Source organism: Scyliorhinus torazame, chromosome 1, assembly GCF_047496885.1.
Source record: "Scyliorhinus torazame isolate Kashiwa2021f chromosome 1, sScyTor2.1, whole genome shotgun sequence".
Lineage (NCBI taxonomy): Eukaryota > Metazoa > Chordata > Chondrichthyes > Carcharhiniformes > Scyliorhinidae > Scyliorhinus > Scyliorhinus torazame.
Window position 1 is genome coordinate 136,099,815 of NC_092707.1, and position 17,823 is coordinate 136,117,637.

At 44.2% G+C, this 17,823-nt stretch overlaps 1 protein-coding gene across 5 annotated transcripts in view; it reads right to left on the reverse strand.

Annotated features, from left to right (window-relative positions):
- LOC140413105 (protein phosphatase EYA3-like) overlaps positions 1–17,823 on the reverse strand; it is a 123,732-nt gene that overhangs the window by 95,108 nt on the left and 10,801 nt on the right. For all 5 annotated transcript variants that reach the window (XM_072500880.1, XM_072500881.1, XM_072500876.1 and 2 more), the window contains exon 2: positions 99–209. In XM_072500880.1, coding sequence (XP_072356981.1) covers positions 99–131 — 33 coding nt within the window. In that variant the 5' untranslated portion in view covers positions 132–209. The remainder of the gene's footprint in view (positions 1–98; positions 210–17,823) is intronic.

Sequence of the window (17,823 nt, forward strand, 5' to 3'; positions counted from 1 at the left end):
AAATAAAATAAAACTTGTCTCACTGAAAATCAAGATTTAACACAATAAAAATCTAGTACATTATGGCTTTGGTCAGAAGTGAGCATCACATAACTTACAGGCCGCTCCTGAGAGTCCTGTGGATCTTCCATTGAAGTCTAGTGCCGTGGTGCTCTTTCCTTTTGCGATATAGGACAATGATGTCTGTTCCTCTTCCAAAGGTATTATGTCTGAAAAAGTTTTCACAGCCTTATATAACCTGGTCACAAAAGCTCATTGGTGTCAGATACTCCCCAACTGTTGATTTATTTCAAAGTGACACGTGAGGCCTGATTTACAGTAAAGCCCATCATTAACTGCACCAAGCGAAAATGTTAAGTGCAGCTGCATGGTTAATCCTAGACCGATCACTTAGTTGGGTTTAAAGGATAAGACGTGGGTTTAAAGGATAAGATGTTCGATAATCAAGGACACCTGTAAAATAATCAGGAAAACAACCACATGCAGCTGACACGCTAGGAGTTCACTCCATATTCTTCCCTCAGATTTGAGATATGTTCACATGTTGCCACTGAATTAAGTAAACTGATACCCAGTAAGTAAACAACAGAAAACCTTTTCATCTGAATATGTGAGCTGCAAGTAAAGAGGCTAAATCCACTGTGCGAAGTAGGATAAAACAAGTGTCATATATAAATTCAATAATTTTAAACCTTGATGCAGATAATACCCAGCCCGTTTTCCCCACACACCCAGAGCTGTTGCTCCTTAAGTTCTGGATACAAGCTGTCCAAACGAAAATAGAAGCATGGGTGCAAGACTGTTGAAAATATTTTTGTTGCATTCCAATAATATGAAAGGACCAACATTTATAGAAAAAAAATCAGATATTTGTTGGCAGACAGAAATCAGATGAGCTCAAGGTGCCCAGTCATTCCCACTACAGACCTCTATTTCAAAATCCAAGATGCAAATAGTGAAGTTTGGGCAAGTAAAAAGGGCAGTTACTTGCATCAGAATATGGTTTTGTAAAGTGCAAGAAATATTACAAATATGAGAAATATTATTTCAAATACCATAAGACATAGGAGCAGAAGTAGGCATTTGGCCCATCGAGTTTGCGCCGCTATTCAACGAGATCATGACTGATTGAATACGATAATCCTCAACTTCACTTTCCTACCTTACACCCATAACCTGATTCCCTTACTGATTAAAAGTCTGTCTATCTCAGCCTTGAAAGTATTTAATGGCCTACACGGTGGCACAGTGGTGAGCACTGCTGACTCAGCGCCAGGAACCTGGGTTCAATTCTGGACTTGGCGACTGTTCGTGAGGTTTGCCATTCTCCCAGTGTCTGCGTGTTTTCCTCTGGGTAGTCCGGTTTCCTCCCACAGTGGGATGCTCTTTTAGAGCATCGGTGCAGACGTGATGGGCCAAATGTTCTCCTTCTGCACTGTAGGGATTTTATGGACCCAGCTTCTACAGACATCTGCGCTAAAGATTTCTAGATTCACTACCCTCTAAGAGAAGAAATTCCTCCTCGCCTGTCTTAAAAGGGTAACCCCAAACTAGATTATGCTCTCTGGTCCTAGACTCTTCCACACGGGCAAACATCCTCTCCACATTTACCCAATCAAGCCCCCTGAGAATCCTATATGTCTCAATAAGGTCATCTCTCATACATCAAACGCCAATGAGTACAGACCCAAGGAGAGTAGATATATCCATGAAAAAACAAACAGAGCCATATTTTCCCTCGCATCAGACAATATACTTTATTTCAAACACTTTAGAGACTGATAATGTTTGATGGGAAATTTGAACTTTGAACTTAACAAAATTAAACCAAAAGATTTAAGACCCTGAGGAACATTGACAGGGCTGATGTGGAGAGGATGTTTCCTCTTGTCGGAGAATCTAGAACTAGGGGTCATTGTTTAAAAGGGACTGCTCATTAAAGATAGAGAGGAGGTTGAGTGGCACAGCGGTTAGCCCTGCTGCCTCACAGCGCTGAGGACACAGGTTCGATCCTGGCCCCGGGTCACTGTCCGTCTGGAGTTTGCACATTCTCCCCGTGTCTGCATGGGTCTCACCCCCACAACCCAAAGACGTTCCTGGTAGATGAATTGGCCACACTAAATTGCACCTTAATTGGGAAAAAAAGAACTGAGTACTCTTTAAAAAAAAATTTAAAAATAGAGGCGGCAAAATTCTTTTCTGCGATGGTCAGGAGTCGATGGAACTCTTCCTCAAAAGGCCGTGGAAGCAGAGCCTTTCAATATTTCTAAGGCTGAGCGAGATAGATTCTTGATTAACAAGCAGGTGAAAGGTTATCAAGGCAGGAATTTGGGACTGAGTTTACAAACAGATTAGCCATGACCTTACTGAATGGTGGAGCAGACCAGAGTAGAGTAACCTACTCCTGCTCCTAATTTGTACATTTAAATTATCGTATTTATGCAATATTTCATGTTTTAAAAACTTTACTGCCCAACAGTTAAACAAAGCACACATTGTGAACTTAATACCATATTTGTAAATACCTATACTGCAGACTTGGAAATTCCAACAAAAGGAAACTGATACTTTTAAACCCTTAGGATACAAAATTCCCCCACAGGATACAGGAACTTGAGGGTTTATTGACTTCTCCTGGGTCCTAACCAAGGTATGCCATAGCGTTTCAATTCACTTTCGTTCTTAGTGTTCCAGCTATTCTGAAGTATGGGGTTCTTCCACTGGCATTCAGCTAAGAAACCTTCCAACTCTCCTTCAATATCTTAATAATTTAAACCCAATGCATATGAAACACTTAAAAAATTAGCAGATGATATTAAACTTGGAAGCATTGTGAACTGTTAGAAGGATAACTTCCAAACAACAGACAAGTTGGTGGAATGTGGAGGGGTGGGGGTGGAAACTACTGGCAGATGAAGCTCAATTGGGAGAAATGGGAAGTGAATCATTTTGGTAGGGAGGACACGGAGAAATAGAAACCTTAGTGTGCGTATACAGTTAGCTACCTCAATCAGGGTTGTGGTAGGACATTCACCATTTAAGCCAAGGCTCCTTGGGAGGAAATAGATGAATTTCCATACCGGGCCACACAAAGCTGACTCGACCTCAAAAGTTCCAGTTTGCCACGTTATCATGTATCCACCTCAATGTCAGACATGTTCACAAAACAAAATAAAACTGATCGAAAGTTTGTGCTGAGTTTTTTTGTTAAGAAAAAGCACAAACCAAATGAGTCACTCGTTAGTCACCAAAATAATTACCCAATCAGGTTCAAGATCTGTAAATTGAACAACAGATACAGAAGCTCCTCAGAAATGACATCGGGAGAGGCACAATTCACAAAATGTGCATCATACAAATCACTTTGTCAAGATGGTGACACACCAAAAATGAAGAAAAACTGCATACAAAGGAAACATTAATTTGATGCAAACAGCATCTATTATCTCAATGACCCATATTATTTAAGATTCCGCACTTTGCAGAACTCCTGGTGATGTAACCCTAACAAACCTGCGGAGTAAAAAGTAAAAATTAATTTTAAATTTTGTACATAAAGTCATAATGATCTGGAATACACTGCCTGAAAACTTGGTGGAAGCAGATTTAATAACCATCAAAAAGGAATCAAGTACCTAAAAATAAAAATATTGCTAAGGCTGGGGTAGCAACAAGGGAGTGGAATTAATAGTTTAGCTCTTTCAAAAGGTTGCCAGACATTGGGGCTGAATGGACTTGCGCACTTTACCAACTCATCGTTCTATTCATTAAGACTGTTTTCAATGCATTTCCATATTTAAAAGATCTATAGTTCAATGGCATTACCATCACTGAATCCCCCACTATCAACATTCTGGGGGTTATCATTAACCAGATACTGAAATGGACTAGCCATATAAATATTGTGGTACAAGTCAAAAGATCATCAGACCATATGACGGCGCTCCTTCTCCCAGCATACAAGCAGAAACTCAAGCGGGAGAACCCAGCTAAGAAGGTCGTGGAGAACTAGTCCAAGGAAACAGAAGAGCTCCTACGTGACTGCTTAGAGACAGTGGACTGGTCCATATTTAAGAACTCAGCAACCAATTTAAATGAGTACAGGCTTCATTCGCAAATGTGTGGGCGACTGCGTGCCAAAGAAAGCAGTACGTACGTTCCCCAACCGGAAACCATGGCTCAATTGCGAGATTGACTCCCTACTGAAGGACAAGTCTGAAGCTTTCAAGTCAGGCGACCCTGACCTATACAAGAAATCCGGGTACGACCTCTGCAAAGCCATCCAAGATGCCAAGAGGGAATATCAGACCAAGCTAAAGTCACAGTCTAACATTACAGACTTTCAGCGGTTGCGGCAAGGCCTAAACAACATAACAGGCTACAAAGCAAAGCCGAGCAGTATCTTCAGCAGCAGCACACCTCTCCCCTATGAACTCAATGCATTCTATGTTCGGTTCGAGCAGAAAACCAACAATCCGCTGTTGAGTGCCCCAGCAGCCGATAACACACCCATACCCACCATCACAGCTTCCGACGTCAGATCGGCCTTCGTGAAAGTGAACCCTCGGAAGGCGATGGGTCCGGACGGGATCCCTGGTCATGCACTGAGAGCCTGCGCAGACCAGCTGGCAGATGTGTTCGCGAACATCTTTAACCTGTCCCTACTCCGCTCCGAGGTCCCCACCTGCATCAAGAAGACCACCATCATACCAGTCCCAAAGAAGAACCAGGCAACGTGCCTCAATGACTGCCATCCGGTGGCCCTGACGTCAGTCGTAATGAAGTGCTTCGAGAGGTTGGTCATGAAGCGCATCACCTTCATACTCCCAGAACGCGCCTTGATCCACTGCAATTCGCATACCGCCGCAGCCGGTCCACAGCAGACGCCATCTCCCTGGCCCTACACTCATCCCTAGAGCATCTCGACAACAAGGACTCCTCCATTAGACTCCTATTTATTGACTACAGTTCCGCCTTCAACACCATAATCCCAGCCAAGCTCAAATGAAAGCTCCAAAACCTAGGACTTGGCTCCTCACTCTGCAACTGGATCCTTGACTTTCTGACCCAGAGACCACAATCAGTAAGAATAAACAACACCTCCTCCACAATAGTCCTCAAAACCGGGGGCCCAAAAGGCTGCATACTTAGCCCCCTACTACAATCCCTGTACACACACGATTGCGTGGCAAAATTTGGTTCCAACTCCATCTACAAATTTGCTGACGATACAACCATAGTGGGCCAGATCTCGAATAACAACGTGTCAGAATACAGAAGGGAGATAGAGAACCTAGTGGAGTGGTGCAACGACAGCAATCTAATCCTCAATGCCAGCAAAACTAAAGAGCTGGTCATTGACTTCAGGAAGCAAAGCACTGTCAGCATCAACAAAGCCGAGGTGGAGATGGTTAGCAGTTTCAAATTCCTAGGGGTACACATCTCCAAAAATCTGTCTTGGTCCACCTACGTCGCGCTACCACTAAGAAAGCACAACAGCGCCTATACTTCCTCAGGAAACTAAAGAAATTTGGCATGTCCACATTAACTCTTACCAACTTTTACCGATGCACCATAAAAAGCATCCTATCTGGCTGCATCACCGACTGGTATGGCAACTGCTCGGCCCAAAAACACAAGAAACTTCAGAGAGTCGTGAACACAGCCCAGTCCATCACACAAACCTGCCTCCCATCCATTGACTCCATCTACACCTCCCACGCTGCCTTGGGAAAAGCGGACAGCATTATCAAAGACCCCTCCCACCCGGCTTACTCACTCTTCCAACTTCTCCCACCGGGCAGGAGATACAAAAGTCTGAGAACACGCACGAACAGACTCGTCAGCTTCTTCCCCGCTGTTACCAGACTCCTAAACAACCCTCTTATGGACTGACCTCATTAACACTACACCCCTGTAAGCTTCACCCGATGCCAGTGTTTATGTAGTTACATTGTGCACCTTGTGCTGCCCTATTATGTATTTTCTTTTATTTCCTTTTCTTTTCATGTACTTAAGGATTTGTTGAGTAGCTCGCAGAAAAATACTTTACTCTGTATCTCGGTACACGTGACAATAAACAAATCCAATGTGTAGGTTTGGTAGATTTTTTTTGAAAACTACTTTATCATAGTTACAAAGCCAGAGTGCAGAGAGTGGACAGGGGCAAACACCTAATCCAGTTCCTTGCCTGCTCCAAAAACCAATTCAAATTGAATCCAATTCATGATCCCCACAAGGGACATACCAGATCCAGGCATTACGCCTGACCTCAAAAACCATCTTAGCAAAAGGCCGAGAAGCGATGCAGCTTTGGTAGATTGGCCATGCTAAATTACACCCTAGTGTCCAGTGATGAGCAGGTTATATGGGGTTATGGGGATATGGCGGGGTAGTGGGCCTAGGTCGGGTCATCTCTCAGGGTCTCCGTGCACGACCATATACCAATGTACTGCCACCTCTGCTGGATCAGTTCTGCCGGTAACAGGGCATATCCAAGAATATTGATGGTGGTGTCTGGGACATTATCTTAAGGTATGATTCCGTGAGTATGACATGTCAGGTTGTTGCTTGACAACAGTTCTCCCAATTTTAGCACAAACCCCCAGAAGTTAGTGAGGACTCTGCCAAGTCAACACAGCAAGGTTTGCAACTGATGTTTACAGTGCTAAGGACGATGATGTTTGACTCGACCAATCATTTCCAAAGATCTGACCTCACCTCATTTAATCCTTCAAAGAAAATTAACAGTAATCTGAAACTGAAGTAAGATTAACACATTTGGTCAACTAGCATTTATCTAATCAAAAATATGGATTAGATATCCTGACACACACGCATTAAAAGTATTAGGGTGCTGATTTTTGCTTATTGGCAAGTGTCTAATTGCAATCACCTGGCAACTGGCAGAAAGCAGACACTCAATGAAATTGGGTTAGTTACAACAGGACAATGTTGTTTTGTTGATTTAAAAAGCAGAATATGAACCGTTTCATTGTAATAATCGGAAGGAGCATTGAACATGAATACTTGTGATGCTCGAATCAATTACTTCAATATTCCATGCACATTAGAAATCGTTGCTTCTCTGTACACATCTGCAAAAGGAGAGATTGGCGCTGTTCCTTGCACTTTTCTTGAATTTGCTGTACAGCGAACATCACCTAGTGTTTCTCAACAGGTGAAAAGCGTACTGTGATTCTGGGAAGAGCTACTCGAGGAAGCTGTTGAAGAGGATCCTTGCGATAATCTTCCCTGGAGGAGAGAGAGAGAAAGAGGGGGGGCTTCCTTTGAAATTACTGTAATCAGATTGGTTTCTCTTCTGGATTATAGTCATAATCACAGCGTCCAAGATCTATCAGCATGTGCTCTTCTTCCAGGTTGAGGGATATGAAATTGTGCAGCTGTGCATCTCTGCCATGTTTCAAAATCACGCACACTATCTATCTCTCATTTGTTATGTTGTGGGTTTTGTGTTCTGCCACTGCCTTCAGCTGGTTGTAGGACTCCGGTTTTTCTTTTTGACTGGAAACATTCGTGCTTACACTCAATTAGATCTTGTATCTCTTGGTCATTTTTGTCAAACCAGTCATGTTTCCTGGCAGAGACTCTTTGCAGGTACTTATTATGGTGAACTTTAAGATCGACCAGGCAATATAGGCACACTGTAGCTCCTGCTGGCTGAAGTTTGACAGTAAGGCACTGACTGAGACGGGCCAACCTAGTGAGATCATTGAAGCTTCGATGTTAATTGTCTTGTGGCACTGCTTCTGTTGCCTCCATTGTTTGTGGGCCAGTGTCATAAATTGGACACGTGGTCATTGGTCCAGTCACTGTCAATGTATCATGGTGGGTGACGTTGACATCTGTGGTCCCTTGTATGAATGATTATCTTGAGTCAGTAATAGGGTCTGAACCATGTGTTTTACCAAAAGGTCTTGTGTTTGTGTTGCTGGTGAAAGGAATTATTGTTTATGATAAAGTCATGCGTTCTAGGCATTTTTTTCACGAGCACGACTCCGTAGGAGTTTGATTTCCTTACTGCTTCGTTGCCAATCACAGCATTGCAGATTTGCATCCTTCACAACTGGGAGTGCTGCTTTGGCTGAGTGAGAGTGCATTTTGGAGTTGGGTGAAAACTGGAAGGTAGGTGGAACTGCGACATTGTGAAACTGGCAGCTGAGCCTACAAGGGAGAGAAGAGAGCAGAGTCGGAGAGAGGAGTTCCAGACATCGCAGCGGAGAGGAGAATAGCTGATCAGTAATTAGACAGATTGCAACTAGGGAGGATAAGGAAGTACTGTCTCTCTCTGAATTTGAGAGTTCCAACTGGGGGAAAAAAACAAAGGACATCACAGGAAGGCTGTGATTTGATTACAATAGGGAAACTGTTACATTTGAAAACCCACTTTATTACAGTTTATAAATTGGTTTCAGACAGAGGTATTAAGGAGATTCAAAAAAAAGTTCATAAAATAAATTAGGATTTACAAACCAAATTTAAAAATAATTAAATAAAATAGACATGGAGAGTCAGGTGATGTGTTGTTTCTGCATGATGTGGGGGCTGGTGGACCCCATTGTGGTTCCCGGTAAGCACGTCTGTAGTTAAGTGTTGGTTGCTTGAGAAACTCTGGTTCAGAGTTGATGAGCTGTAATCTGAGCTTCGGACACAGCGACACATCCAGGAGGGGGAGAAGGAGCTGGACACTGTATTCCAGGAGGCAGTCACACCCCTTAGTATAACTAACATAAATTCGGGCAGTGGTCAGGGACAGGAGGGTGTGACTGCGAGTGAGGCAGACACAGGGATCCAGGAGGTAGGGTTGCAGGAGCCTCAGCCTTTATCCATGTCTAACAAGTTTGAGATTCTTGCTCCCTGTGTGGACAGGAATGAAGATTGCAGGAAGGACGAGCAGACTGACCACAGCACCGTGGTACAAGGAGCCATTCGGGGGGGTGGGTTACTAGCTAAACCACAAGCTAGTTGGCATAGGATCAATAAGATTAAGGAGGAAATGCGTGGCTCAAAGAATGGTGTGGGAGAAATGGGTTTGAATTCATGGGACATTGGGACCAGTACTGGGGAAGAGAGAACCTGTTCCAAAGGGCTGGTCTTAACCTGTTCATTAGAATAATGCTGGGACCCGAGTCCTAGCGAATCGCGTAACTAAATGTGGGGGGGGGGGGGGGGGGGGGCGGGGAAGAGATTCAGTTGTAGAGGAAACTAGAAAACCCAATTTAAAGGAGAAGGTAAGAGTGCAGGTTGGTAATGTGGTAGGTGGTTACCAGAAAATAAAAGTGAGGGACAGAACAGGTGAATGTCTTTATGCACCAAGGAATTATAGAAGAGTAGGGAAATCTAACATTAAAACAAATTTAAAAGCTTTGTATATAAATGCAAGAAGCATTTGTAACAAACTTAATGAGCTAACAGCACAAATAAAAACAAAAGATTATGACTTGGTGGGAATTACTGAAACGTGGTTACAGGGAGACCTTGGGCGAAATTCTCCGGTATCGGCGCGATGTCCGCCGACTGGCGGCCAAAACAGCGCAAATCAGTCAGGCATCGCGCCGCCCCAAAGGTGCGGAATGCTCCGCATCTTGGGTTGCCGAGCCCCAACCTTAAGGGGCTAGGCCCGCACCGGACTAATTTCCGCCCCGCCAGCTGGCGGAAAAGGCCTTTGGTGCCCCGCCAGCTGGCACGGAAATGACATCTCCGGGCGGCACATGCGCGGGAGCGTTAGCGGTCGCTGACGGCATTTCCACACATGCGCAGTGGAGAGAGTCTCTTCCGCCTCCGCCATGGTGGAGACCGTAGCGAAGGCGGAAGGAAAGGAGTGCCCCCACGGCACAGGCCCGCCCGCGGATGGGTGGGCCCCGATCGCGGGCCAGGCCACCGTGGGGGCACCCCCCGGGGCCAGATCGCCCCCCCCAGGACCCCGCCCGCGCCACCTTGTCCCGCCAGTAAGGTAGGTGGTTTAATCTACGCCGACGGGACAGGCATTTTAGCTGCGGGACTTCAGCCCATCCGGGCCGGAGAATCGCGGGGGGCGGGGGCAGGGGCGCCAACCGGCGCGGCGCGATTCCCGCCCCCGCCGAATATCCGGTGCCGGAGAATTCGGCAACCGGCGGGGGCGGGATTCACGGCAGCCCCCGGTGATTCTCCGACGCGGCGGGGGGGTCGGAGAATCTCGCCCCAGGTCTGGGAATTGAATATCAAAGGGGACGCAGTATTTCAGAAAGACAGGATGAAAGGAAAAGGAAGTGGCTTAGCCCTGCTGGTGAGGAAAGGGATCAGTGCTGCAATGAGAAATGACATAAGCACTAGAGATCAAGATGTTGAATCAGTCAGGGTAGAAATAAGAAATAACAGAAATAGGAGTAATCTATAGGTCCCCAAACAGCAGGGGCATAGTGTAAAGCAGGAAATACTGGGGGCTTGCAAGAAAGGTACGGCAATAATAATGGTTGATTTTAATATGCACAAACACTGGAGGAATCAAATTGGCAAGGGAAGTTCAGAGGCACAGTTCATTGACTGCATTAGGGATTGCTTCCTGGAACAGTATGTTGGGGAACCAACCAGGGAGGAGGCTATTCTGGATTTGGTATTGCATAATGAGGAGGGATGAATTAATGGCCTCATTGTTAAGGAGCCACTCGGGAGCAGCACCCATTGTATGGTAGAATTCAAGATCAGTTTGGGGACGAGAAAGTGGAGTCCCACACTGGTGTTCTGGAATTAAACAAAGGAAATTACATAGCCTTGAGGACAGATTTGGCCCATGTAGACTGGGCAGGAAGGCTAAAAGGTCGGACAGCTGATGAGCAGTGGCAATTGTTTAAGGATATACTCAATTCCTCACAACTAAAATGTATCCCAGTGAGGAAGGAGGATGGGAAGAGGGGTAAAAAAAACTCCATGGCTAACCAAGAAGGTCAAGAACATTATAAAGACAAAAAACAAAGTATATCATATTGCAAAGGCCAGTGGTAGGCTGGAGGAATGGGAAACTTTCAAACATAAACAAAGGGATACTAAAAAAAAAATAATCAAAAGAGCCAAGGTAAATTACAGGAAAAAAATTCGCAGAATATCAAAAAGGACAGCAAAAGCATCTATCGGTACATAAAAGGGAAGAGAGTCGCTAAGGTGAATGTTGGCCTCTTGGAAGATGAACTGGTGAGTTAATAGTTGGGAACACAGAAATGGCAAAGATGCTAAATCAATACTTTTCTCAGTTTTCACGTTGGAGGACACTAGTGCCATTCCTATAGGAATGGGCAATTCAGAGGTAATAGAAAGAGTGGAACTTGGAACAATCAGCATCAATAGAGAAACGGTACTCAACAAAGTCTTGCGATTGAGGGCAAACAAGTCTCCAGGACCTGATGGCCAACATTCTAGGGTGTTAAAGGAAGTGGCGGCAGAGAAAGTGGATCCATTGGTTATGATATTCCAAAATTCCATGGACACAGTAAAGGTTCCAGTGGATTGGAAAAATGCTAATGTAACACCCTTATTCAAAAAGGGAGGGAGGCAGAATGTGGGAAATTACAGACTAGTTAGTTTAACAGCTATTGGTGGAAAATTGTTAGAATCCATCATCAAGGATGTAATGTCAAGACATTTGGAAAGCCAAAGCGCTATCAGAGTCAGCATAGTTTTATGAAGGGCAAATCATGTTTGATTAATTTGATTAAGTTCTTTGAATATGTAACAAGCAAATGGGGATAATGGGGATCCTGTAGATGTCGATATCTGGACTTCCAGAAGGCGTTTGATAAGGTGCCGCACAGAAGGTTAATTCACAAGGTAAGATCACATGGGATTAGGGGTAACTTATTAGCTTGGATAGAAGACTGGCTGACAGACAGTAGACAGAGAGGCGAGATAAATGGGTCTTTCTCTGGATGGCAAGATGCAACTAGTGGGATGCCACCGGGTTCGGTCCTTGGGCCGTATCTATTTACAATCTATATTAACGACTTGGGTACAGTGTTATAAGGTTCTATAGCCAAATTCACAGATGACACAAAAATAGGTGAGATAGTAAGTTGCAATAAGGAAATAAGAACCTTACAAATGGATATATGGCATAAGTTAGGAGAGTGGGTCAAAATGTGGCAGATGGATTTTAACACGGATAAGTAAGGTCATGGATTTTAGTTGAATGGAAAGGCAACTTATTATCTAAATGGGGAGAGACTTCAGGGTGCTCCGATGCAAAGGGATCTGGGTGTCCTCATGCACAAATCACAAAAAAGGAGTATGCAGCTGCAGCAAATAATAAGGAAAGCAAATGGAATGTTGACATCTATAGCAAAAGGAATGGAGTATAAAGGCAAGGAAGTGTTGTTGCAACTATAAAAAGCATTGCTATGGCCCCACCTGGAGTTTTGTGCAGAATCTACCTACTACCGACGTGAGGCTCACTCACTGGCCTATAGTTCCCTGGATTATCACTGCTACCTTTCTTAAACAGCGGTACCACATTAGATATTCTCCAGTCCCCTGGGACCTCACCTGTAGCCAATGAGGATGCAAAGATGTCAGTCAAGGCCCCAGCAATTTCCTCCTTCACTTCCCTCAGTATTCTGTTGTAAATCTAATCAGGCCCAGGAGGCTTATCTACCTTAATGTCTTTTAAAACACCCAACACCTCCTCCTTTTTGGTGTCAAGATGACCCAGACTCTCATTCTACCCAAGAATTATCTTTCAAAGTCCTTTTCTTTGGCGAACACTGATGCAAAGTACTCATTTAGTACCTCCCCAATTTCCTCTGGCTTAATACATAGATTTCCCCCCACTGTCCTTAAGTGGTCCAATCCTTTCCCTGGCCACCCTCTTGCTTTTTACAAATGAATAAAAAGCTTTGGGATTCACCTACTTGTCAAGAACTTTTCATGACCCCTCCTAATTTCCCGCTCAAGTACCTTCCTACTTTCTTTATACTTCTCAAAGGTTTTGACTGTCCCTTCCCTTCTAGACCCTTCTTGGAGATTTCAGTGCCAGTTCATGTGATATAGGAGCAGAATTAGGCTATTCGGCCCCTCGAATCTGCTCCGCCATTCTATCATGGCTGATATGTTCCTCATCTGTTACCTACAATGCTACAGACCAAGAGCTGGATTGCAAAATCAGCCAGAGCATCGCCTCCCGAGAACACATGACCTAGGAGCAGGAGTAGGCAATTGAACCTCCCGAGCATACCTTCAATGTGATCATAGGCGATCCCATCCTGGCCTCAACTCCACCATCCTGTCCATTCTCCATAACCCTTCAATCCATTACCAATTAAAAATCTGTCTTAACTCTGCAAATTTGCTCACTGTGCCTGCGTCCACCGACCTCTGGAGTAGCAAATTCCAGATTCACAACCCTTTGGGAGAAGCAGTCCTCAAATCTGTAGCAAGTAATGCATTTTGGTATGTCTAACAGAGGGGAAATATGCGGTAAATGGTAAAACTCTTAGGAATATAGAAAGTCAGAGAGATTTGGGTGTACAGGTCCACAGATCTTTGAGTGGCAACACAAACGGACAAGATAGTCAAGAAAGCATATGAAATGCTTGCCTTCATTGGACAGAGCATCGAGTATAAAAACTGACAAGTCATGTTCCAGTTGTATAGAACCTTGGTACGGCCGCATTTGGAGTATTTCGCACAATTCTGGTCACCGCACTACTAGATATATGTGGAGGCTTTGGAGAGGGTGCAGAGGAGGTTTACCAGGATGTTGTCTGGTCTGGAGGGTGTTAGCTATGCGGAGAGGCTGAATAAAATCGGACTGTTTTCATTAGAACGACGGAGGTTGAGTGGCGACCTGATAGAGGCCGACAAGATTTTGAGGGGCATGGATAGAGTGGATGGGCAGGCACTCTTTCCTAGCATGGAGGAGTCAGTCACCAGGGTGCATAGGTTTAAGGTCTGTGGGGCAAAGTTTAGAGATGGGCGAGGCAGGTTTTTTTTTTTTAAACAGAGGGTGGTGAGTGCCTGGATCGAACTGCCAGGGGAGGTTATGGAAGCAGATACATTAACAACGTTCAAAAGGCATCTTGACAAATACATGGATAGGATGGGTATAGAGGGATACGACACTAGGAAGTGCTGAGGGTTTTGGCCAAGGGTGGTATCATGACCGGTACAGGCTTGGAGGGCCTAAGGGCCTGCTCCTCTGCTGCATTGTTCTTTGATCAATTTGTCAACTGTTGGAATTCAGGCTAGAGACTGTTCAAGGTCGGTGTAGACTCATCCCTTGGTGTTATTTCAAGTGCAGGAGCACATGCACTAATCAGTGACACATGAATCCCTCATTGGGGTGAACGTGGATCTCAATGCACTTACATATCCCACGGGGGAGTTGCTGAGGTGCCAGACAGCTCATACAAACATACGAATTAGAAGGAGTAGGCCATTCGAGCCTGCACCAAGTTAATGGCTGATCTGATTGTTACCTCAACCCCTCATTCCCACCTAACCCCGATAAACTCTCACCATTACCACCACTGCCCCCTCCACTTCTCCGTTAATCAATACTCTATTTAACTCTGCTTTAAACATCTTTAATGGCTCCGCTTCCAATACCTTTTGAGAAGTGAATTCAAGGGACTCAAGACCCTAGGGAAAATAATTCTCACCTTCACCTTAAATGAGTGACCTCCTAGTTCTAAATCCTCCAACAGAGGAGAGATTCTCACCAGATTCGTCCGTCAATACCCCTCAGGATCTTAAAGGTTTCGATCAAGTCATTGCTTACTCTTCTAAACCTTATTGGAATCAAGCCTATTGGAATCAAGCCGAACCTCTCCAACCTTTCTTCACAATACAACCCACCCTTCCTGGTATTAGTCCGGGAAATCTCAACTGATTCTAACACATTCACATATTTCCTGAAATAAGAAACCAATACTGCACACAATATTCCAGATATGGTCTCACCAATACCCTGTACAAAAAAAACTCCATATTTTTGTAATTAATTCCCCTCATAAATGACATTCTATTTGCTTTCTTAATTCCTTGCTTTATCTTTATACTAGTTCTGTGATTCAAGTACTAAGACACCCAGATCCCTCTGCATCTAAGAGCTCTGCAATCTCTCACCATTTAAGTAATAATCTTCTTTCTGCCAAGTTGGACAATTTCACATTTACCAATGTTATACTCCATTTGACAGATTTTATGCCCACTCAGCCTCTGTCCCTTTGGAGCCTTTATACATCCTCCTCACAATTTACTTTCCTATCTATCTTCGTCATCAATAGATTTAGCAGCAATACCTCCAGTCACCTCGCCCAATTTGTTTACATAAATTGTAAAATGTTGAGGTCCCAGCACTGAGCCCTATGGCACACCACTCATCACATCCTGCCAACCCAAAAAGACATATTAAAGCCAATAGTTTCCCATTAGCTAGCCAACCTTCAATCCATGCCAATATGTCACACTCTACACCATGAGCTTTTATTTTGCACAATAAACTTTGATGGGGCACTTATCAAATATCTTCTGGCTAAGCACAGTATATCCCACTGGTCCCCCTATATCAACAGCACATGTGACTCCTTCAAATAACTCCAATAAATCAGTTAAACATGATTTCCCTTTCACAAAACCATGCTGACTCTGCCTGATTGCCTTCTTCCAGGTGCTCTGCTATACCTTTAATAATGGCTAACAATTTCCCTGTGACAGATGCTATGCTAACTGGCCTGAAGTTTCTTGCCTTCTTTCTCCCTCCTTTTTTCAACAAGGAAGTTTTATTTTCTATCTTTCAAACGTGTCCCTGAATCTGGGAACTTTGGAAAATTCAAATCAATGCATCAGCTATCTCATTAGCCACTTCTTTCAAAACTTAAAGGTGAAATCCATCCGTACCTGGGGATTTGTCAGACCCCAAACCCAACAATTTGCTCAATACTATTTCCCTGGTGGTTGTAATTTTCCTGAGTTCCGCCCTCCCCTCCATTTCCCAATTTACAGATACTTCTGAGATGCTACTTGTGTCCCTAGTGAGGATCGATGCAAAATACCCATATAATTCATCCACCATATCCTACTTTCCATTATCTTTTTTTCCAATTAAATGGCAATTTAGTGTGATCAATCCACCTACCCTGCACATCTTTGTGTTGTGGTGGTGAGACCCATGCAGACACGGAGAGAATGTGCAAACTCCACACAGACAGTGGCCCGAGGCCAGGATTGAACCCTGGTCCTCAGCACTGTGATGCAGCAGTGCTAACCACTGTGCCACCCGGCTACTTTCCATTATCAATTTCCGAGATGCACTTGCTATAGGACCATCGCAAGAGTTTGTTAACTCTTTTCTTGCACTTTCAGTGAGGCGGTCACACCACAGGTGAGGACTGAACAGACAGAAGTACAGTAAGGGGGGGGGTGACTGTGTAGGGTAAAGCTAAATCACTGGCTTTGAAAGCAGACCAAGGCAGGCCAGCAGCACGGTTCAATTCCCGTACCAGCCTCCACGAACAGGCGCTGGGATGTGGCGACGAGGGGCTTTTCACAGTAACTTCATTTGAAGCCTACTTGTGACAATAAGCGATTTTCATTTAATTTCATTTCAACATACCATTTGCCTTCTTCACCGCCAACTGCATATGCATACTTACTTTCATTGACCGGTGTACAAGGACATTCAGGTCTTGTGCACATTTCCCTCACTCAATCTACAGCCGTTCAGATAATAATCTGCCTTGCTGGTTTTGCTAAAAGTAGATAACCTCAATTATCCACGTTATACTGCATCTGCCATGCATTTGCCCACTTACTTAATTTGTTCAAATCACACTAAATCGTAACAGCCCCCACCCCCCCCCCCCCCCCCCCCCCCACTTGCGTCATCTACTAATCTGGAGATATTAGTACCCTCAACTACATCATTAATATATAGTCAATAGCAGGGATCCTAGCACTAATCCTGTGGTACCCCACTAGTCACTACCTGCCATTTGGAAAAGACCCGTTTATTCCTACTCTTTGTTTCCTCTGCCAACCAGTTTTCTATCTGTCTCAATACACTATCCATAATCCCATGTGCTTTATTTTGCACGCTAATCTCTTAATTAGAACTTGTCACAAGCCTTCTATCACATCCACTGGCTCTTCCTCATCAACTTTAGCAGTTACATCCTCGAGGATTTCCAGTAGATTTGTCAAGCAGGATTTCTCTTTCATAAATCCATGCCTACTCTATAGCCAATCATCTCACTCTTTTCCAAGTGCTCTGCTATATAATTTATTTATTTTTTATTAAATATTTTATTGAAAATTTTTGGTCAACCAACACAGTACATTGTGCATCCTTTACACAATATTATAACAACACAAATAACAATGACCTATTTTATAAACAAAAAATGAATAAATAATAAATAACAAAAATGAAAACTAGCCCTAATTGGCAACTGCCTTGTCACAAGTAACACTCTCCAAAAATATAATTTAACAGTCCAATATATAATTATCTGTAGCAACGACCTATACATACTATACAGTATATATTAACAACCCTGAGAGTCCTTCTGGTTCCTCCCCCCCCCCCCCCCCCCGATCCTGGGCTGCTGCTGCTGCCTTCTTTTTCCCATTCCGTCCATCTTTCTGCGAGGTATTCGACGAACGGTTGCCACCGCCTGGTGAACCCTTGAGCCGACCCCCTTAGGACGAACTTAATCCGCTCTAGCTTTATAAACCCCGCCATGTCATTTATCCAGGTCTCCACCCCCGGGGGCTTGGCTTCTTTCCACATTAGCAATATCCTGCGCCGGGCTACTAGGGACGCAAAGGCCAAAACAT